The 23,542-nt window shown below is 44.7% G+C and overlaps 1 protein-coding gene across 1 annotated transcript in view; it reads left to right on the forward strand.

Annotated features, from left to right (window-relative positions):
* The window catches only part of LOC147108504 (meiotic recombination protein SPO11-like), a 66,733-nt gene extending 54,039 nt beyond the window's left edge, over positions 1 to 12,694 (forward strand). The window contains exons 6-9 of the mRNA XM_086004278.1: positions 2,667 to 2,704; positions 6,297 to 6,373; positions 8,493 to 8,604; positions 11,800 to 12,694. Of these exons, the coding sequence (XP_085860404.1) occupies positions 2,667 to 2,704; positions 6,297 to 6,373; positions 8,493 to 8,604; positions 11,800 to 11,919 (347 nt within the window). The 3' untranslated portion in view covers positions 11,920 to 12,694. The remainder of the gene's footprint in view (positions 1 to 2,666; positions 2,705 to 6,296; positions 6,374 to 8,492; positions 8,605 to 11,799) is intronic.
* The last annotated feature ends 10,848 nt before the right edge of the window (positions 12,695 to 23,542 follow it).

Consider the following 23,542-nt stretch of genomic DNA (forward strand, 5'->3'; position numbering starts at 1 on the left):
AGTTAAGGCCTGGCTCCTTGTAGATATGGGTCTTCTCCCTCCTCCTCTTCATGTGTAATTATGACTGATGAGACCTCTACACAACCCCTGTATCCCAGCAGAGATTTTACCAACCTCAGTGGGTCTGAGGTGGGCGACGTCGGTGGCGGGTCCCGGCCCCACTGCTGGCTCCAGCTCACTGTATAGAATAAAAATTACCGTGATTCGGCTTATTAAGCCTGCCCAGCGAGTTTCCTGCCCAATTGAAGGAAGCGGGTTTGATGACATCATTTGATGACGCGTCATCAGCCGGTTTCCTTAAAGGGACCGTGGCAAACTTTAATTTGACAGTTGTGCTGTCAGTGTTCTACAGCATTGAGGTGCTGCAAACACTGACAATGACTGCACAGAGGTGCACGGCTGCACCCAGGCTCTCCCATGACTCCCTCCATATGCTTATGGAGGGAGTCACAGCACACAGGGAGGTCCTTTTCCTTTCCCATGGGCGGAGAAGACCTCCCTAGGAGATCAACACAGCCTGGTTGCACATTGCAGAGGAGGGCACAAGCAGGGATGTGGTCAGGAGGACCTGGGTGCAGTGCCGCAAACGTTTCAATGATCTCAGTAGATCACGATACATTAGTACAAAGCCACACTCAACCTCATCCTGCTGTGCCTCTCATCACATCCCCATCACTCTGCCTTCCCTACCCTACTCCTGCTCATCCTTACTCACACCAACTTCCCTTGCACCTCCATCCATCCCTCTCTATCTACATTATCACATCCCCATCTCACTAGCCACCTGTCACACTCACCTTCGTCCTAATGCAATCATACCAACTAACAACACACAAGGATAGACACTTGGGTGTTTTATGCAATGTTCATGTAAAGTTTCTGTTAATGTGGTGTCAAACATTGAAACCTTTATTTTCAACACTTTGTGTTCTTGGACAAATTTGTCTCCACTTGGAGAGGCAAGGATTAATCAGGGATAGTCAACATGGCTTTGTCAAGGGAAGATCATGTCTGACTAATTTGATTGAATTTTTTGAGGGGGTGACTAGGTGTGTGGATGAGGGTAACGCAGTGGATGTGGTATACATGGATTTCAGTAAGGCCTTCGATAAAGTCCCGCACAGGAGACTGGTCAAGAAGGTAAGAGCCCATGGAATCCAGGGTGCCTTGGCACATTGGATACAAAACTGGCTTAGTGGCAGAAGGCAGAGGGTGATGGTCGAAGGTTGTTTTTGTGACTGGAAGCCTGTGGCCAGTGGGGTACCACAGGGATCGGTGCTGGGTCCCTTGCTGTTTGTGGTCTACATTAATGACTTGGATATGAATGTAAAGGGTATGATCAGTAAGTTCGCGGATGATACAAAAATTGGTAGGGTGGTAAATAGCGAGGAGGGTAGCCTCAGTCTGCAGGACGATATAGATGGGTTGGTCAGATGGGCGGAACAGTGGCAAATGGAATTTAACCCGGAAAAGTGCGAGGTGATGCACTTTGGGGGGACTAACAAGGCAAAGGAATACACAATGAATGGAAAGACCCTAGGCAAGACGGAGGGTCAGAGGGATCTGGGTGTGCAAGTACACAGATCCCTGAAGGCGGCGGAACAGGTGGATAAGGTGGTAAAAAAGGCATATGGGATACTTGCCTTCATTAGCCGAGGCATTGAATATAAGAGCAAGGAGGTTATGATGGAGCTGTATAAAACACTGGTTAGGCCACAGCTGGAATATTGTGTGCAGTTCTGGTCGCCACACTACAGGAAGGATGTGATCGCGTTAGAGAGGGTGCAGAGGAGGTTCACCAGGATGTTACCAGGGCTAGAGCGCTTCAGCTATGAAGAGAGACTGGGCAGGTTGGGTTTGTTTTCCTTGGAGCTGAGGAGGCTGAGGGGGGACATGATTGAGGTGTACAAAATTATGAGGGGCATAGATAGGATGGATGCTGAGGAGCTTTTTCCCTTAGTAGAGGGGTCGATAACTAGGGGGCATAGATTCAAGGTAAAGGGCGGGAGGTTTAGAGGGGATTTGAGAAAGAACTTTTTCACCCAGAGGGTGGTTGGAGTCTGGAACTCACTGCCTGAAAGGGTTGTGGAGGCAGAAACCCTCACAACATTTAAGAAGCATTTGGATGTGCACTTGAAATGCCATAGCATACAAGGCTACGGGCCAAATGCTGGAATATGGGATTAGATTAGACAGGGCTTGATGGCCGGCGCGGACACGATGGGCCGAAGGGCCTCTATCCGTGCTGTATTACTCTATGACTCTATGACCTTTAGAAGTGGCTTAGTGAGTTGCAGTGACTGGTGAGATGTAACGGTACCCCCCACAATGGTCATGAGTGTGAAAGGAATGGTTTGGGCAGCTGCTCAGCGCTGACAGACCCGACATTTGGTAAAGTCGCGTGGCGGCGGGTGGACAGCAGGGTCCCGACCTGCTGTCAAAACATTTTCCCACCCGACCTGTCACCGATCGGGCATGCAGACCCCCCGCAAAATTCCCCCCTATGATACACATGCACAAAGACCCCAATTGAGCAAACATTTTATATGTAGACAAAACCATACCCGGAGCTATGTCACCGAAAAGGGGCACGCTTTGTAAATGTAACACTGATGTTCCTTAGTACAAGAAATAATGCATTTTATTCCTGCTTTGGTTGTGTTCAGGTATTGAAATCATGTGCATTTACAAGTATGGGTCAATGGTGAGTATGTTTATTTAAAATTTGCATATTGTACTATTTTCACAGTGTTTAGTTCCAATATAAACTTTTCAATGTCCTAATAAATAAAATATTGGGTGAAATAGTCATCAGTGTAACTGGCTATATTATCACTGTGCACAATGTAATTTTTAGCCTATTCCAATGCATAGGGTGCCCTTATTTTGTTTATGCCCAACTGGTGTACTTTAAAGGGGGGGTCACTATCTGAACTCCTTTCTACAAAAAAAGACTGAATCGTCACTGAATTGGTTATGAATCGATTTTTCACACCTGAACAGAAATGTTTGTAAAAAGAGCTTAACACGTTGATTGGCGAAAAGGGCTCAACGCATGGGCTTTGTGGGGGGCGGGGGGGTGCGCGCAGGTAGTACAACGCTTAATGAATAAATTCCGATCTTTGCAATTCATTTAAACATTTTATTAATTTAATAGTTATTCATTTAACAGGGACAGCTATCATTGGAAGAGGTAGAAAAGGGATTTGTGCTCTTAAATGTTTTATTCTTTTACCAGTTGGCCTTGATTAGTAAGTAATTTACCAGCTGTTGGTAAAATTGCCGTTTTTTTTGTGACTTTGCATCCGCAAGCACACGTGGCCTTTTGACCCAGTCACCTCAAATTTCAACGGGGGTTCTCCAGCGGGAGATAAGCAGAGCCCCCAGCCTCAAAATAGCCGTTTACACAGTTTCTCCACGGATTTCACTGATCTCCCACCAAAGGTAAGGCAGGAGAACCCCTCTGAAATTCAACGTGTTCATCAGTATTGTTCTAGGCATTATGTTGTGGTATTAATTTACTTTCAATTAGTTACATCGCTTTATATTTTTTTCCCTTATGTTTTACCTTGCTGAATTATACCATTGATCTGTTATATTGTTATTGTTAGGACAATGTTTGGAGCAGCGGGGACAATATGTGGCATAAAAAAAGTAGTGTTCTTATTTTGGACAAAATGTTTCTTTATCATTTGTATTGGGATTATTCCATGTCCAATACTTGTAAAATAAAACTAATTGAGAAAAGCAATTTTGGGAAGAAAGCTACCAATAAGACTAAATTTATTTTAATAATGTGATGCCTTCAGTTTAGTACTATTTTTATCATGAACGCCTGATTAGAAGAAAAAGAAAGACTTGCAGGAGTCTATGCACTCCTAACAAAAACACTGTGAACTAAACTGGTAGTTAACAAACTTAGTTTAATGCACTGAAAGTATTACAAAACAAGAAACGCAGGAGAAACTCCAAACAGGTCTGTACACTAGCTCACTCCATGAGGACTAACTGGAAACGCCCTTCAACCCTCACGTCATCACGTTTCCCGCCGTTGGGAACGTCATGTGACCCACGTGATGACGTCATCGCGTCAGATCGCAATTTTATTGATCCCGCGCTGTTTAACAGGGCAAACATTAAAAGGTAACAATAACGATTAAAGACAATTGTACAAGTTACTGTGAGAGTCTCTTTGGTGGCTTTGCCACAGACTTGCATTTATATAGTGCCTTTCACGACCACCTGACGTCCCAAAGCGCTTTACAGCCAATGAAATACTTTTTTTTTTTTTTTTTTTTTTAAGTGTAGTCACTGTTGTAATATTGGAAATGCGGCAGCCAATTTGCGCACAGCAAGCTCCCACAAACAGCAATGTTATAGTGACCAGATAATCTGTTTTAGTGATGTTGATTGAGGGATAAATATTGGCCAGGACACTGGGGATAACTCCCCTGCTCTTCTTCGAAATAGTGCCACAGGATCTTTTACGTCCGCCTGTGAGAGCAGACGGGGCCTCGGTTTAACGCCTCATCTGAAAGACGACACCTTCAACAGTGCAGCACTCCCTAAGCACTGCACTGGAGTGTCAGCCTGGATTTTTGTGCTCAAGTCCCTAGAGTGGGACTTGAACCCACAACCTTCTGACTCAGAGGTGAGGGTGCTACCAAATGGCTGACCCTTTTTTTCTTTTCTTTCTTCAACAAGAGCTATATACTCTGTTACCATTTCCCTGCCCTTTCCCTGTATTTTTTTCTTTTCAAGTTTTTATCCAATTTAAATTATGTTCTTGTCTCTTCCTTGATGGTCACTTGAGGGAACGCATTCCGTGTTACAACAATGCTCTGCGTGGCAGTTCTAACTTCCTCCTTCATTCTTCTAGTGATAATCCTCAGTCTATGTCTCCTTGTTACCAATTCCCAAACCATTGGGAATGGGCCTATACTCGCTGGAATTTAGAAGAATGAGAGGTGATCTCATTGAAAGATTCTGAGAGGGCTTGACAGGGTAGATGCTGAGAGGCTGTTTCCCCTGGCTGGAGAGTCTAGAACCAGGGAGTGTAGGCTCAGGATAAAGGGTCGGCCATTTAGGACTGAGATAAGGAGAAATTTCTTCACTCAGAGGGTTGTGAATCTTTGGAATTCTCTACCCCAGAGGGCTGTGGATGCTCAGTCATTTAGTTTATTCAAGGCTGAGATCGATAGATTTTTGGACTCTCGGGAATCAAGGGATATGGGAATCGGGCGGGAAAGTGGAGTTGAGGTTGATGATCAACCATGATTTTATTGAATGGCGGAGTAGGTTTGCGGGGCCGTATGGCCGACTCCTATTCCTATTTCTTATGTTCATTGGAAATATTTTTTTCAGTATTTACCCTCTCAAAACTTTTCATAATTTTGAAAAGCACTGATAAGTTTTCCTTAGCCTTCTCTATCCCACAGAAAAAGTCCCAGTTCTTCAAGCATCTCTTTATAGCTATAATAACCTCTCATTCATGGTATAATATTCTAACTGTAGCCTAATCAAGTCTCATAGAAATTCAGCATCACTTCCTTTGTTTTGTATTCAGTGCCCCTAAATATAAAATCTGGAATCCCATTTGCGTTTTCATGACCTTTCTACCTCCAGTCCCCACTATGTATTTGCACCCTGAGAACTCTCTGCTCCTCCATTACATTAGGACTCCTATTTTTTTTTTATTTTTTATAAAAGAGTATACGTCTGTTCCTTACTCTTTTTGGCAAGACGGGGGAGTGGGACTAGCCGAAGTGCTCTTGCAGAGAGCCGGCACGGGCCGAATGGCCTCCTTCTGTACTGTAACCATTCTATGGGCGCGAATTCAAGAACTCATCAAACTACAGAGAATGTCAGTGTTTGACAGCTTCACAGAGCTGTCAAACGATGACAATTCATCTGTCAAATGAAACGTCATACGCTGACGTTCTCTGTAACTGGCTTCCCCTTAATTGGCCTGCTAAGCCTGCTGGGCAGGCTTAACAAGGTCAATCAAGGGAAAATAGCGTGGGGTGGCCAGAAGTCAATGGAGGCCAGAAGTCAATGGAGGTGGGACTAAAACCCGACAAGTGGGAGTTCCGCCTCCAAAAGCTCCCCATTTGCAAAATCCAGCCCTATGATTCTGTGGCTTGCTATTTCACACTTTCTTTCATTGAACTGCATCTGCCACATATCTGCCCACACGGCTAACCTGTGTATGCCCTCCTGTATTTTTTCTCATGTAACCAAAGGACAGATGTGCACTACGGAAACATTAATACTGTTTTCTTCTCTTTACATATCAGTCTATGTCCTTTGATGCCCACAGTCTGACTGTTCCGATTATAGGTTGGTTGGGTCTACTTCCATCTGATATTCAAAGGTTAGTAGTGAGGCTTAATATCCCATGTCTGCTGATTTTGGTACAGTACCCAGTGTTCTTATTAGGATGATACAGTTTTTTTCAGTTTTCTGATTTTTTTTTACATTATGCTTCTTTTAGAGACATCAAGAGAAACTTAGCCTCATCTCCGTTAGAAGGGTGACAGAACACTGCTTTGTCAGAATCCTAGTGGCATGGCAAGATGTAGTAATGAAGGACAAATAATACTTGCCTTGTGGGGTCACCTTCATTTTTGAAGTGGAAATATGCTCCATGTGTCATGCATCTACCCAAACCAGCCTCATTTTTCCAACTTATTGGAGTTGGTGGTTGTAGCTATTTACTACCATTTTACCCATTTCATCACAAGTTTCTTCACTTTGCCCGAGGGAAAATAAAATGATGCCCATGAATTGAGGTTGATTCCTGAGATGAAGGGGTTGTCTTATGAAGAAAGGTTGAGCAGGTTGGGCCTATACTCATTTGGAGTTTAGAAGAATGAGGTGATCTTACTGAAACATAAGATACTGAGGGGGCTTGACAGGGTAGATGCAGCGAGATGTTTCCCCTCATGGGAGAATCTAGAACTCGGGGGCATAGTTTCAGAATAAGAGGTCGCCCATTTAAAACTGAGAGGAGGAGGAATTTCTTCTCTCAGAGGGTCATAAATCTGTGGAATTGTCTGCCCCAGAGAGCTGTGGAGGCTGGATCATTTAATATATTTAAGGTGGAGATAGACAGATTGTTGAACAATAAGGGAGTGATGGGTTATGGGAAGCGGGCAGGGAAATGGAGCTGAGCCCAAGATCAGATCAGCCATGATCTCATTGAATGGCGGAGCAGGCTCAAGGGGCTAAATGGCCTACTCCCGCTCCTATTTCTTACGTTCTTATGAATGGTGAGCAATATAAGAAGAATGTAGGTGATGCACTAACACCATTATGATGCATTTTGGAGGGACTAACAAGGCAAGGGAATACACAATGAATGGTAAGACCCTAGGAAAGACAGAGGATCAGAGGGACCTTGGTGTGCATGTACATAGATCCCTGAAGGCAGCAGAAAGGTGGATAAGGTGGTTAAAAAGGCATATGGGATACTTGCCTTCATTAGCCGAGGCATAGAATATAAGAGCAGGGAGGTTATGATGGAGCTGTACAAAACGCTGGTTAGGCCACAGCTGGAATACTGTGTGCAGTTCTGGTCGCCACACTATAGGAAGGATGTGATTGCTTTGGAGAGGGTGCAGAGGAGATTCACCAGGATGTTACCTGGGCTGGAGCGCTTCAGCTATGAAGAAAGACTGGACAGGCTGGTGTTGTTTTCCTTGGAGCAGAGAAGGCTGAGGGGGGACCTGATTGAGGTGTACAAAATTATGAGGGGCATAGATAGGGTAGATAGAAAGGAACTTTTTCCCTTAGTAGAGGGGTCAATAACAAGGGGGCATAGATTCAAGGTAAGGGGCAGGAGGTTTAGAGGGGATTTGAGGAAGAACTTTTTCACCCAGAGGGTGGTTGGAATCTGGAACTCACTGCCTGAAAGGGTGGTAGAGGCAGGAACCCTCACAACATTCAAGAAGCATTTAGATGAGCACTTGAAATGCCATAGCATACAAGGCTACGGACCAAGTGCTGGAAAATGGGATTAGAATAGACAGGGCTTGATGGCCAGCGCAGATGCGATGGGCCGAAGGGCCTCTTTCAGTGCTGTATAACTCTATGACTCTATTATGTTATCAGCATCAACAATGTTTTAAAGTAGTTTTGCCCTTGCAATTCTCCCCAGTGGTGCACTCAGTTACTCCCAGTTATACATGAACAATATTTTTACTCAAAAGAATGAAGCCCAACGAGGTAAGTAATCTAACATCCTTACCTGGTTTATACCATGCGCGTACAGGAGTTGATACCAGGATGCACATGAATGGTTACCCTTTCTCATGTATGTAGTATAAGAAAATATGCTTTGCATCCAATATTAGTTCCCACTATAATCAAACTTAATGTAGTGACTTTCTATGTTCACCAGACTAATCTTTCATATTAAATTGCTATCTGCATTCAGATTGGAAATTAGGGTCAAACAAATGACGTACTTTCTTTGTACCTGTTACCTTTAGGTTAAATATACCTAAAGAAGCTTTGATTCCTCTCACTAACAATGACATGAGCAAGCTGACCAAACTGCAGAAGAGACCCTACGTTGACTGCCAGCCTCTCTGGAAGAAAGAAGTATGAGAACATCATGACTAATTTGTCTATTATCTAGTAATACATTGGTGGCCATTTTGTAACCAATCCAAAATGAATAAAGACACAGCTTATATAGTCAGAGAATCATGTCAGATGTTTACAGGTAACCTTTCCAACTGCCATTTATCGCACCTCAGCAGAGAGATAATCACAGCAGTCAAAGGTGTGAATGGTGTCCAAACAGGTCAGTCAGGGAAACATTACATCAAAGAACAATGAGGTGGGGTCACAAGGGGTCAAATATTGCAGATGCTGGGGTCTGTATGAAAAACAAAAAAAGACAAAAAACATTTTTTTTGGCTGGAAATCACAGCAGGTCCAGCCGCATCTGTGTAGAGAGAACAAGCCAATGTCGACTCGAGTCTGGATGACCCTGCATCAGGTGGGGTTACATGTAGCGTGACATGAACCCAAGATCTCGGTTAAGGCCGTCCTCATGGGTGCGGAACTTGGCTATCAGTTTCTGCTCGACGATTTTGCGTTGTCGTGTGTCTCGAAGGCCACCTTGGAGAATGCTTACCCGAAGATCGGAGGCTGAATGTCCTTGACTGCTGAAGTGTTCCCCAACTGGGAGGGAACACTCCTGCCTGGTGATTGTTGCGCGGTGTCCGTTCATCCGTTGTCGCAGTGTCTGCATGGTCTCGCCGATGTACCATGTTCCGGGGCATCCTTTCCTGCAACGTATGAGGTAGACAACGTTGGCCGAGTCACATGAGTATGTACCATGTACCTGGTGGGTGGTGTCCTCACATGTGATGATGGTATCTGTGTTGATGATCTGGCATGTCTTGCAGAGGTTGCTGTGGCAGGGTTGTGTGGTGTCGTGGTCGCTGTTCTCCTGGAAGCTGGGTAATTTGCTGCGAACGATGGTCTGTTTGAGGTTAGGCGGCTGTTTGAAAGCGAGTAGTGGAGGCGTGGGGATGGCCTTAGCGAGGTGTTCGTCGTCATCGATGACATGTTGAAGGCTGCGAAGAACATGGCGTAGTTTCTCCGCTCCGGGGAAGTACTGGACGACGAAGGGTACTCTGTTGGTTGTGTCCCGTGTTTGTCTTCTGAGGAGGTCTATGCGATTTTTCGCTGTGGCCCGTCGGAACTGTCGATCGACGAGTCGAGCGTCATATCCCGTTCTTACAAGGGCGTCTTTCAGTGTCTGTAGGTGTCCATCGCGTTCCTCCTCGTCTGAGCAGATCCTGTGTATTCACAGGGCTTGTCCATAGGGGATGGCTTCTTTAACGTGGTTAGGGTGGAAGCTGGAGAAGTGAAGCATCGTGAGGTTGTCCGTGGGCTTGCGGTAGAGTGAAGTGCTGAGGTGTCCGTCTTCCCTGACTGACCTGTTTGGACACCATTCACACCTTTGACTGCTGTGATTATCTCTCTGCCGAGGTGCGATAAATGGCAGTTGGAAAGGTTACCTGTAAACATCTGACATGATTCTCTGACTATATAAGCTGTGTCTTTATGCATTTCTCCACTTCACCTGAAGAAGGAGCAGCGCTCCGAAAGCTTGTGATTTCAAATAAAGCTGTTGGACTATAACCTGGTGTTGTGTGATTTCTTACATTTGTCCACCCCAGTCCAACTCCGGCATCTCCACAAAATGAATAAGCATATGGACATTGTACTAAGAAATACACAGAACACATGCATTCTGTAGAACGAGACTGTGAAAGAAATGCACGTAAAAATAATACTGCACCGCTTGTGCAATTATGCAATAATGTAAATTTTAATTAAGTATACTTGTGTGTCTGGATAAAAATACTATAAAGAGCGACTTTGTCTTTTGGTGCCAAATGTCACACTGCCAATGGACAAGCTTTGCGCCGTGATTTTATCTAAAATGGTAGCCCCATGTATTTTTCAACTTTGAATTATTTACTATTAGGGAAAAAAAACAAAGCTAGCAATTGTTCTCATTTCGAGCAGTAACCAGGAAGACACATTCCAGAAGCACTAAAGAAAGTGCACAAGCTGTCGATTCATTGGGCATCGTTACCACATTGGGATTTTTTTGGGGCAGGCTAACGGCTTGGAAAAGTTTGAAAGTACCTGCTCTCAAAACTCTGCCCAAAGCCTCGCCTTATCTGGGGCATCAATGAATTTGACACTTTTTTTCTTGATTTCAAACACAGTTTTAAAACACTTGTCGGCACAGTGATGATCAATGATGCAATAATGTCATTACATCACTGATTGTATTATTATATACCTCTTTACAAAATTGGTATAAAACACAACAGTGCCCCTTAAATGTGACAAATATTCAGTAGGAAATATTTTCTGGACAGAAGTCATAAAATGAACAAATATCCAAGAACAACTTCATAATGCACCAGTGATGAACAACAGAATCACTGCCCTATACCAAATATAATAGAAACCCTCCACTTTGTTCATGCTAAAAATAGCAGTGTTAATTGAATGTCAAGCTGACCAGTGAGATTCACAATAGAATACACCTAAATGTAAAGGATGATCTAGAAAATAAATAACACAGCCCCGAAGCCAATCAGGTCACCTGCTCAGGTAAATCCTTTGAAACCGAATACAGTACCAAGGAAGCAACAGGGACTTCACATTGCTGTGCCCGCACCCTCCCTCCGTCCCCCCTCATTACTTGGGCTAACCACCATCAAAATTCTTCACGACTAAAGCTAATCACCTAAGAAATCAGTAATCAATACTAAAAAATGTATTGCTTTTAATGAGGATAGGATTTGAAGGGAGGGATAGCTAATGGGCTATAATCTCCCACTTGGGCTATTTACCAACTAGCCCAACATCTCCCCTGAGTATAGCTGTGGAGGCTCGGGGGGTCACTTAAAGAAATAACTGTACCAGACTTGTATTGGCAAGTATTCCTTTTTTTTTAAAATACTATGAAAACCATCCCAGTAAATTTTGGTATGGCAGTGGTATATTACTTGATCCAGTTTAAGTGTTTTATTGAACTAATGCCAATCTCCTCGACTCAAACTGATTTTATTGTCACCTTGGTTGACAAAGGCCCCTACAAAGAATATTCAGAAAGTTAATCATCCCACCCAAAGTGGTAAAACACCACTGTTTTATTTGGATAAGTCATTATATTCTGCTAGTGTCATGATTTGATGTATGTTAAAATATGTACATTGCTACAGCAAATCTACTGCAATAAATTCTTTATTTTTTTAGATGGAAATAATGGAGACGTGTAAAGTAAAGGCTGAAATACAGGCCCTGGCATCCATTTCCGCTGACTACCTTACAAGAGTATACTTGCCAAACAAACTCCGGTTTGGTGGATGGATATAAGAAAACTGTCACTGTTATTTGGAGTGATGTACCCAAACATTTTGACTATTAGTGAAATACATTTCTGATTGAGTTGATGTGTCAACTATTTAGCCTGCGTGTTGTTTGATGTAACACATATTAATTACTAGTTGAGTTGATGCCAGTTGTTGTCAGCTCTGGCTGAGTGGGTGTGCCAGATGTTTAGCATTTTTGTTGCTTCGAGTGGTATACTGGTTGATTTGGTGTTCCAGTCCAGTTATTAAACCTTTATGTTTCAACCGTGGCTTGGTTGGTAGCACTCTCGCCTCTGGGTCAGAAGGTTGTAAGTTTAAGTCCCCCTCCAGAGATTTGAGCAGAAAAGTCTAGGCTGACACTCCAGTGCAGTACTGAGGGACTGCTGCACTGTCCGAGGTGAGACATTAAACCGAGGCCACCATGTGTTTATTCAGGTGGATGTAAAAGATACCATGGCGCTTTTTTGAAGAGCAGGGGAGTTATCCCCAGTATCCTGGCCAATATTTATCCCTCAATCAATATAATTAAAAACAGATTATCTGGTCATTATCACATTGCCGTTTGTGGGAGCTTACTGCACGCAAATTGGATGTCGCATTTCCTACATTACAACAGTGACTACACGTCAAAAGTACTTCATTGGCTGTAAAGCGCTTTGGGACGACCTGAGGTCGTGAAAGGTGCTATAGAAATGCAAGACTTTTATTTGTTTGACAGCTGTTTTGGTTGAGTTGATGTGCCAACTAGATATACCTGTTCAGTTGGTGTGCTGGCTGGATATACCTGTTCAGTTAGTGTGCTGGCTGGATATACCTGTTCAGTTGGTGTGCTGGCTGGATATACCTGTTCAGTTGGTGTGCTGGCTGGATATACCTGTTCAGTTGGTGTGCTGGCTGGATATACCTGTTCAGTTAGTGTGCTGGCTGGATATACCTGTTCAGTTGGTGTGCTGGCTGGATATACCTGTTCAGTTGGTGTGCTGGCTGGATATACCTGTTCAGTTGGTGTGCTGGCTGGATATACCTGTTCAGTTAGTGTGCTGGCTGGATATGCCTGTTCAGTTGGTGTGCTGGCTGGATATACCTGTTCAGTTGGTGTGCTGGCTGGATATACCTGTTCAGTTGGTGTGCTGGCTGGATATACCTGTTCAGTTGGTGTGCTGGCTGGATATACCTGTTCAGTTGGTGTGCTGGCTGGATATACCTGTTCAGTTGGTGTGCTGGCTGGATATACCTGTTCAGTTGGTGTGCTGGCTGGATATACCTGTTCAGTTGGTGTGCTGGCTGGATATACCTGTTCAGTTGGTGTGCTGGCTGGATATACCTGTTCAGTTGGTGTGCTGGCTGGATATACCTGTTCAGTTGGTGTGCTGGCTGGATATACCTGTTCAGTTGGTGTGCTGGCTGGATATACCTGTTCAGTTGGTGTGCTGGCTGGATATACCTGTTCAGTTGGTGTGCTGGCTGGATATACCTGTTCAGTTGGTGTGCTGGCTGGATATACCTGTTCAGTTGGTGTGCTGGCTGGATATACCTGTTCAGTTGGTGTGCTGGCTGGATATACCTGTTCAGTTGGTGTGCTGGCTGGATATACCTGTTCAGTTGGTGTGCTGACTGTTAGAGTTCTGGCTGAGTTGGTGCACCAGTTATTGAGTGTCTTGGTTAAATTGGTGTACTTCCTGTTGGAATTATGGTTGAGCTAGTGTGGCAGGTTTGGGTGTCCTGGTTGGTTTATCTGTTTACTGTTAGAGTTATGGTTGACTCTGTCAAAATTGTCATTTTTTTACAGTAGCCTCTTCCATTGCATACAGTAATTAACATTTTACTTTATAGTTTTATGCTCCACACACACTTGAAGCAGTTGTACTCCATAATCAGATGTTTGCGGTTTCAAGTGTGTAATTAGCTACCAACATAAATAGGATAATTGTTATACAAAGATTACCAATCAGTAATTATTCAAGGGTTCAGATTATGTTATGAACTGTGAAAGCAAAGCTGTAATGGTTTCTAACTATACCAGAACCGAAAGATTAGATTACAGCCTCTCAAAAACACTGCCTCATCATTTTTATTGTTTATAATATATTTTAATTTTATGTGGGAAGTTTATTCTTTCGCAAGTTGGTTGACTATCAGTGTGCTCCTTAATAACAACAGAAAATGCTGGAAAAACTCAGCAGGTCAGGCAACATCCGTGGACAGAAATTTGAGTTGACGTTTCGTGTCGAACCCTTCTTCAAAAACATGTCCACGGATGTTGCCTGACCTGCTGAGTTTTTCCAGCATTTTCTGTTATTTCGGATTTCCAACATCCGCAGTATTTTGCTATCGTACTAGTGTGCTCCTTGATGTACGATGATATTTGTATGAAAAAATTAATAGTTAATTAATTAATGTGATGTCATTACTGTAGTTGAAAGGTGCATTACTTATTAGAATTATTCATCTAATGAGATCAAATTATCACTGCTAAATGTCATTAACTATTGATATCAATTTGGAATGAATGGGGCTGCGATTCATCTTGGGAGGTAATACAAAGTGGACAACAGCGAATCAGCAGCCCGGTTAATACTCCATCGAATTTTATTTTCGATCACCCATTTTGAGCTACCATCCAAGCGGAATTTCACCGCCAGTGCCTGTCCAAGGGAAGGACAGCACAGACAGTCCTGTCAGTGGGAAATACACCATTTACACAATCCCACCGCCAGTGCCTGTCCAAGGGAAGGACAGCACAGACAGTCCTGTCAGTGGGAAATACACCATTTACACAATCCCACCGCCAGTGCCTGTCCAAGGGAAGGACAGCACAGACAGTCCTGTCAGTGGGAAATACACCATTTACACAATCCCACCGCCAGTGCCTGTCCAAGGGAAGGACAGCACAGACAGTACTGTCAGTGGGAAATACACCATTTACACAATCCCACCGCCAGTGCCTGTCCAAGGGAAGGACAGCACAGACAGTACTGTCAGTGGGAAATACACCATTTACACAATCCCACCGCCAGTGCCTGTCCAAAGGAAGGACAGCACAGACAGTACTGTCAGTGGGAAATACACCATTTACACAATCCCACCGCCAGTGCCTGTCCAAGGGAAGGACAGCACAGACAGTACTGTCAGTGGGAAATACACCATTTACACAATCCCACCACCAGTGCCTGTCCAAGGGAAGGACAGCACAGACAGTACTGTCAGTGGGAAATACACCATCTACACAATCCCACCGCCAGTGCCTGTCCAAGGGAAGGACAGCACAGACAGTCCTGTCAGTGGGAAATACACAATTTACACAATCCCACTGCCAGTGCCTGTCCAAGGGAAGGACAGCACAGACAGTCCTGTCAGTGGGAAATACACCATTTACACAATCCCACCGCCAGTGCCTGTCCAAGGGAAGGACAGCACAGACAGTCCTGTCAGTGGGAAATACACCATCTACACAATCCCACTGCCAGTGCCTGTCCAAGGGAAGGACAGCACAGACAGTCCTGTCAGTGGGAAATACACCATTTACACAATCCCACCGCCAGTGCCTGTCCAAGGGAAGGACAGCACAGACAGTCCTGTCAGTGGGAAATACACCATCTACACAATCCCACCGCCAGTGCCTGTCCAAGGGAAGGACAGCACAGACAGTCCTGTCAGTGGGAAATACACCATCTACACAATCCCACTGCCAGTGCCTGTCCAAGGGAAGGACAGCACAGACAGTCCTGTCAGTGGGAAATACACCATTTACACAATCCCACCGCCAGTGCCTGTCCAAGGGAAGGACAGCACAGACAGTACTGTCAGTGGGAAATACACCATTTACACAATCCCACCGCCAGTGCCTGTCCAAGGGAAGGACAGCACAGACAGTCCTGTCAGTGGGAAATACACCATTTACACAATCCCACCGCCAGTGCCTGTCCAAGGGAAGGACAGCACAGACAGTCCTGTCAGTGGGAAATACACCATTTACACAATCCCACCGCCAGTGCCTGTCCAAGGGAAGGACAGCACAGACAGTCCTGTCAGTGGGAAATACACCATTTACACAATCCCACCGCCAGTGCCTGTCCAAGGGAAGGACAGCACAGACAGTACTGTCAGTGGGAAATACACCATTTACACAATCCCACCGCCAGTGCCTGTCCAAGAGAAGGACAGCACAGACAGTCCTGTCAGTGGGAAATACACCATTTACACAATCCCACCGCCAGTGCCTGTCCAAGGGAAGGACAGCACAGACAGTACTGTCAGTGGGAAATACACCATCTACACAATCCCACCGCCAGTGCCTGTCCAAGGGAAGGACAGCACAGACAGTCCTGTCAGTGGGAAATACACCATTTACACAATCCCACCGCCAGTGCCTGTCCAAGGGAAAGACAGCACAGACAGTCCTGTCAGTGGGAAATACACCATCTACACAATCCCACCGCCAGTGCCTGTCCAAGGGAAGGACAGCACAGACAGTCCTGTCAGTGGGAAATACACCATCTACACAATCCCACCGCCAGTGCCTGTCCAAGGGAAGGACAGCACAGACAGTCCTGTCAGTGGGAAATACACCATTTACACAATCCCACCGCCAGTGCCTGTCCAAGGGAAGGACAGCACAGACAGTACTGTCAGTGGGAAATACACCATTTACACAATCCCACCGCCAGTGCCTGTCCAAGGGAAGGACAGCACAGACAGTCCTGTCAGTGGGAAATACACCATTTACACAATCCCACCGCCAGTGCCTGTCCAAGGGAAGGACAGCACAGACAGTCCTGTCAGTGGGAAATACACCATCTACACAATCCCACCGCCAGTGCCTGTCCAAGGGAAGGACAGCACAGACAGTCCTGTCAGTGGGAAATACACCATCTACACAATCCCACCGCCAGTGCCTGTCCAAGGGAAGGACAGCACAGACAGTCCTGTCAGTGGGAAATACACCATTTACACAATCCCACCGCCAGTGCCTGTCCAAGGGAAGGACAGCACAGACAGTCCTGTCAGTGGGAAATACACCATTTACACAATCCCACCGCCAGTGCCTGTCCAAGGGAAGGACAGCACAGACAGTCCTGTCAGTGGGAAATACACCATTTACACAATCCCACCGCCAGTGCCTGTCCAAGGGAAGGACAGCACAGACAGTACTGTCAGTGGGAAATACACTATTTACACAATCCCAGAAACTCAGCTGGAAATCTTACACCTTTCAGGCAATAGGTAATTTATGGTATTGATAACTCCCTCCCCCTCATGACTACCCACAATTTTACCATCCCCCCTTCCCTTACCAGAACAAGCCATGCTCTTCATACAAGTTGGCAGGATGGTTAAGAGTTGCTCCGATGCAAAACCCAGAAATCAGCAATTGTCGCTCGACTGGATGTTGTTCATGAGCTTCCTGAACCTGGAAAAGTTACCCCGCTGGGTGCAACTTTTTTTAGATGCCAATGAATTTTCCTAGGTTGGGCACCACCGTACCTTCATCCTAGATGTCAATTTCTAGGTTACCTAAAGGAGCGTATCCTTCACATACCTGTATCCTCTGTTGTTGGAGCCGTTTCAGGTACACAGGAAGCCCAGGGGTGCAAATCAATGCAGCAAATTAGGATATTTCCTTTTTTGTTTATCTGTAGATGGCAAAAGTATTTTATACTGAAACTATTCCTTTCCCCACAAATTTTTTTTGTTGAACTCTTGACTTTCATTATTTTTCTATAGCGCCTTTCATGACCTCAGGGTGTCCGAAAGCGCTTTACCACCAATGAAGTACTTTTTTTGAAGCCAAGTCACTGTTGTAATGTGGGAAACGCAGCAGCCAATTTGCAACCAGATAACTGTTGTTTTTAGTGATGTTGATTGAGGTATAAATATTAGCCAGGACACCGGGGATTACTCCCCTGCTCTTCTTCAGAGTAGTGCCATGGGATCTTTTATGTCCACCTGAAAGAGCAGACGGGGCCTCGGTTTAATGTCTCATCCAAAAGACAGCACCTCTGACAGTGCAGCACTCCCTCAGTACTGCACTGGAGTGCCAGCCTAGATTATTTGTGCTCAAGTCTCTGGAGTGGGAACATAACCTTCTGACTCAGAGGCAAGAGTGTTGCCAACTGAGCCATAGCTGACAACTCTCCTAAAGTGATGCTGTGACCATAGTACTCTCGCCTCCTCTCTATTTAGTTGAAATGTATACCCGGACGCAGGCTTGTCCTGTGGCTTTGATGTGTGGCCTGATGCCAATTCAATGGATGTGTAATACTGTAAAGTCTGTGGGTTGTTTAGTTAATTAATACACAGACTCCAAGAGTAACTTAAAACAGGACTTTACTATTCGAAGGTCAGGGCGAATCTGCCCAATAACTCCTGGCACAACACTTATATACTGGTGTGGTCACCGTCGGTATTACCGTATACAGAAGCCAAACAAAGTAGTGCCACACCTAAAATAGTTCTCTTAAAGGTGAACGGTTACATACAATAGTTCTCTTAAAGGTAGACGGGTACATACACTACAAATACTTTTAAAAAATATATAATTATTTTATTGCTTTGGCTCAGAGGTATCACTCTTGCCTCTTGAGTCAGAAGATTGTGGGTTCCAGTCCCACTCCAGAGACTTGAGCACATAATCCAGGCTGACACTTCACTTCAGTACTGAGGGAGTGCTGCACTGTCGGAGGTGCCGTCTTTCGGATGAGACGTTAAACTGAGGCTCTGTGTGCCCTCTCAGTTGCCATCATGCAAATCTGCTTCTCCATTAATACCATAGGTATTCAAACAATGGAAGCAGTTCACCTCAGCATGTCACCATGGCATTTCTATGTTCAGTTCCTGAGAGATAGTGTATAGCTCTAATTAAAATGTTAGAGTTACCCCTCTCATAATTTATTACAAAAGGCTTCTACCAAATTACATAAACACTGGAGTAGCGCAAATGAGATACTGCATCATATTCGATTTACAATTGATGTGTAAAATGTGTATTCTTAGAGAGATATCACCATCTGGAATAAACAAAAGCTGAATAAAAATTAATTTAAACTCTCAAAGAAATGTATAATTAAATGAGCTACATGGATAGAATACCTTTGGGGATAGATTCATAGAATGGTTACAGCACAGAAGAAGGCCATTCGGCCCGTCGAGCCCGTGCCAGCTCACTGCAAGAGCACTTCAGCTAGTCCCACTCCCCCGCCCTTTCCCCGTAGCCCTGCAAATTTTTTTCCTTCAGGTACTTATCCAATTCCTTTTTGAAAGTCGTGATTGAGTCTGCCTCCACCACCCTTTCAGGCAGTGCATTCCAGATCCTAACCACTCGCTGCATAAAAAAGTTTTTTCTTACGGCGCCTTTGGTTCTTCTGCCCTTCTGCCAAATGGGAACAGTTTCTCTCTATCTACTCTGTCTAAACCCCTCATGATTTTGAATACCTCTATCAAATCTCCTCTCAATCTTCTCTGCTCTAAGGAGAACAACCCCAGCTTCTCCAGTGTATCCACGTAACTGAAGTCCCTCATCCTTGGAATCATTCTCCTAAATCTTTTCTGCACCCTCTCTAAGGCCTTCACATCCTTCCTAAAGTGTGGTGTCCAGAATTGGACACAGTACTCCAGTTGAGGCCGAACCAGTGTTTCATACAGGTTCATCATAATTTCCACACTTTTGTACTCTATGGGCTGGACTTTCATTGAGGAGGCGTGTAGGAGGCGGGACTACAACTTTCGGGGTTGTAGTCCCGCCTCCATCGAGTTGTATCCAACCCACGTGATTTTGACTTGATTGACCTCGTTGAGGCCGCCCAGCGGGCTCAGCAGGCCAATTACGGGCCACCCGGCAACAGGTGACGTCACAGATTGACATTTCATCTGTCAAACCTTCTGACAGATGAAATATCAGCGTTTGACAGCTGTTTGAAGCTGTCAAACACTGACAATCTGTACTCCAGGTTAATTCCTTCCTCTCAGGATGATTTAGAGATCTCTCCGGAACAGAAAGTTGAATGCTGCAATTTTTGACAGATCGCGGCCATTCTGCTTTCTGTGCCGGTGAGATCAGGGACTCCCGAGACCTGAAGGAAGGAAACCTGTAAAGGGAAGTAAAGATTAGTAGAACTTCTTTAAACACTTTACACACACCAAACACACTTACCTCTGCACTCATGCACCCATCACTCACCTGAACACCGGACATCTCGACCCCTCCAAGCCCTTCAGCCCGACGGCCCGCCTCGCTAACTTGGCGTGGTTTGGAGCCGTCGGGAATCCCACACTTCAAGAATGAAAATAGGGATTAGGCTAAAAACTACCTGTTAACAGGCAGTTAATTGGCACTAATCCCCTTCCTGCCTCGGGGAGGCGGCTCCCAGTGCGGGTCGGATACCCGCCTCCTTTGAAACTGGTATGGAGGCGGGTTGGGGGTGGGATGGGTTCGTGCCACCCCCCCCCCGATTTCGGGATTTTAACCCCCCACACGCCTCCAATCCCGCGTCCATGGCCCAATGAAAATCCTGCCCTATGCCTCTATTCATAAAGCCCAGGATCCCGTAAGCTTTTTTAACTGCTTTCTCAACCTGCCTTGCCAACTTCAATGATTTGTGCACACATACCCCCAGGTTTCTCTATTCATGCACCCCCTTTAGGATTGTACCCTTTAGTTTATATTTCCTCTCTTCATTCTTTCGACCAAAATGTATCACTTCGCACTTTTCTGTGTTACATTTCGTCTGCCACGTGTCCGTCCATTCCACCAGCACTCCATGTCCTGCAGTCAATCACTCTCCTCCTCACTGTTCACTATACTGTACTTCCAAGTTTTGTGTCATCTGCAATTTTTGAAATTGTGCCCTGTACACTCACATCCAAGTCATTAATATATAACAAGAAATGCAGTGGTCCTAGAACCGACCCCTGGGGAACACCACCGTGTACCTTCCTCCAGTCCGAAAAACAACCATTCACCACTACTCTCTGTTTCCTGTCACTTAGCCAATTCCGTATCCATGCTGCCACTGTCCCTTTTATTCCATGGGCGTCAATTGTTGATATGACATAATGCTATGACTACGGTGATAAATATAGTCGGTGCTATGGTTTATTTTGCATATAGAATCCATTTTTTTTTACTGCAAATTGGGACATTTGGGATCTTTCTGTTTAGTTCTTTACTTCTGAATTTCTTTGTCAGCTAAATGTTTTTAGTTTAGAGAAAGTATTTATTATGAAGAAAGAACAGGATGGTGCAGGAGTTTCAACATTGGTTCTTCACATCTGGGATTTGTGTTCCAATCCAGCCCAGATTTAACAGGATGAAACTATCCCTCTGCCAACTCGAATCAGCAGAAGTGAAATTAATTTGCTTCAATCAAGCTATTTCTTCAGGAGTATAATCCATTAGACAAAGCTGCTTAACAATATGGCTTTAATTATCACTAAATTGCAATCTTAATCATGTGCACGTACTTTATTCTAGGATTTTCTGCCACATTCATGCTTCTTTGGTGTAAATACAGCATCTAAATCTCAGTCATAGAGCTATGAAATTGAAGTGAAGCAGCTCCATTGTGTTAGTTATATCAAGACCCACCCATTCGTAGCATTGTCAACTGCAGCGTGACATCTGGAAAATACATCCTGGCATTAACTGGAGCTGCTGTTCATACCTACCTCAAGCCAGCAGATGATGTGCCAAAAGTTGGCTGTAACTTGTATGCAGCTTCAGTTACATTTATAATTATTGGAAAAAAATAATTTGCATTTATGTACCGCTTTTCACAGCCTCAGGACATCCGAATGATGTACTTTGGAAGTCATAGAGTCATAATGGCTCAGAGGAGGCCATTCGGCCCATCAAGTCCGTGCCGGCTCTCTGCAGGGCAACCCAGTCAGTCCCATTCCCCCGCTCTATCCCCATATTCCTGCAAGTTTATTTCCCTCAAGTGCCTATCCAGTCTCCCCTTGAAAACATTGAGTGTCGCCGCTTCCACCACTTCCGTCGGCAGTGAGTTCCAGGTCCTCACCACTTGCTGCGTAAAAAAGTTTTCCCTCACATCCCCCCTGTATCTCTTGCTCAAAACCTTAAATCTGTGTCCCCTAGTCCTTGTACCATCAACTAGTGGGAACAGCCTTCCCCATCTAGCCTATCCAAACCCGTCATAATCTTATACACTTCTATCAAATCACCCTTCATCCTTCTTTACACTAATGAAAACAAATCCAGCTTCTCCAATCTGTCCTTGTAGCTAAGATCCCCCATCCCCAGAACCATTCTGGTAAATCTCCTCTGCATCCTCTTAAGTGCCTTCACATCTTTCCTAAAGTGTGGTGACCAGAATTGGATGCAATACTCCAGTTGTGGCCTAACCAGCGCTTTATAAAGGTTCAGCATAACTTCTCTACTTTTGGACTCAATACCTCTGTTTATGAAGCCCAAGATCCCATATGCTTTGCTAACCACTCTCTCAATATGTCCTGCCACCTTCAGGGACCTATGCACATTAACTTCCAGGTCCCTTTGTCCCTGCACACTTTTTAAAACTGTGCCATTAAGTGTATATTGCCTTTCCCTGTTCCTTCTGCCAAAATGCATCACCTCACACTTCTCTGTATTAAATTCCATCTGCCACTTGTCTGCCCATTCTGCTAGCCTTTCTGTGTCCTGTCGCAGTCGATTGGTATCATCATCACTGTTTGCCACACCCCCAAGTTTGGTGTCATCGGCAAAGTTAGAAATTCTACTCTGTATTCCAATATCCAGGTCATTTATATATATCAAAAAAAGCAGTGGCCCCAGCGCTGACCCTTGGGGAACACCACTGTCTACCATCTTCCAGTCTGAAAAACAGCCATTTACCACAACTCGCTGTTTTCTGTCCTTAAGCCAATTCCTTATCCAAGCTGCCACTGACCCACCTATTCCATGAGCCTCAATTTTGTTAACCAGCCTTCTATGTGGTACTTTGTCAAATGCCTTCCTAAAATCCATGTAGACAACATCCATTGCATTCCCTTCATCAATCCTCCCTGTTACTTCATCAAAAAATTCAATTAGATTAGTCAAACACGATCTGCCTTTTATAAATCCGTGTTGGCTCTCCTTAATTAGCTTAAACCTCTCCAAGTGCCTGTTAATTTTTTCCTTGATTATTGTTTCTAAAACTTTACCCACAACTGATGTTAAACTGACCGGCCTGTAGTTACTGGGATTGTCCTTACTTTCTTGAACAATGGTGTCACATTTGCCACTTTCCAATCCTTAGGCACCTCCCCCGCATCTAGGGAAGATTGGAAAATTATGGCAAGCTCTTCTGCTATCTCCTCCCCTGGTTGGCAGACAGGAAGCAAAGAGTTGGAATAAACGGGTCTTTTTCCGAGTGGCAGGCAGTGACTAGTGGGACACCACAGGGATCGGTGCTAGGACCCCAGCTATTCACAATATAAATGATCTAGACGAGGGAACTAAATTTAATATCTCCAAGTTTGCAGATGACACAAAGCTGGGTGGGCGTGTGTGCTGTAAGGAGGATGCAGAGAAACTCCAGTATGATTTGGGCAGGTTGTGTGATTGGGCAGATGCATGGCAGATGCAGTATAATGTGGATAAATGCGAGGTTATCCACTTTGGTGGCAAA

The sequence above is a fragment of the Somniosus microcephalus genome, chromosome 13, assembly GCF_052327205.1.
Source record: "Somniosus microcephalus isolate GS21.2 chromosome 13, FLI_Smic_1.0, whole genome shotgun sequence".
NCBI lineage: Eukaryota > Metazoa > Chordata > Chondrichthyes > Squaliformes > Somniosidae > Somniosus > Somniosus microcephalus.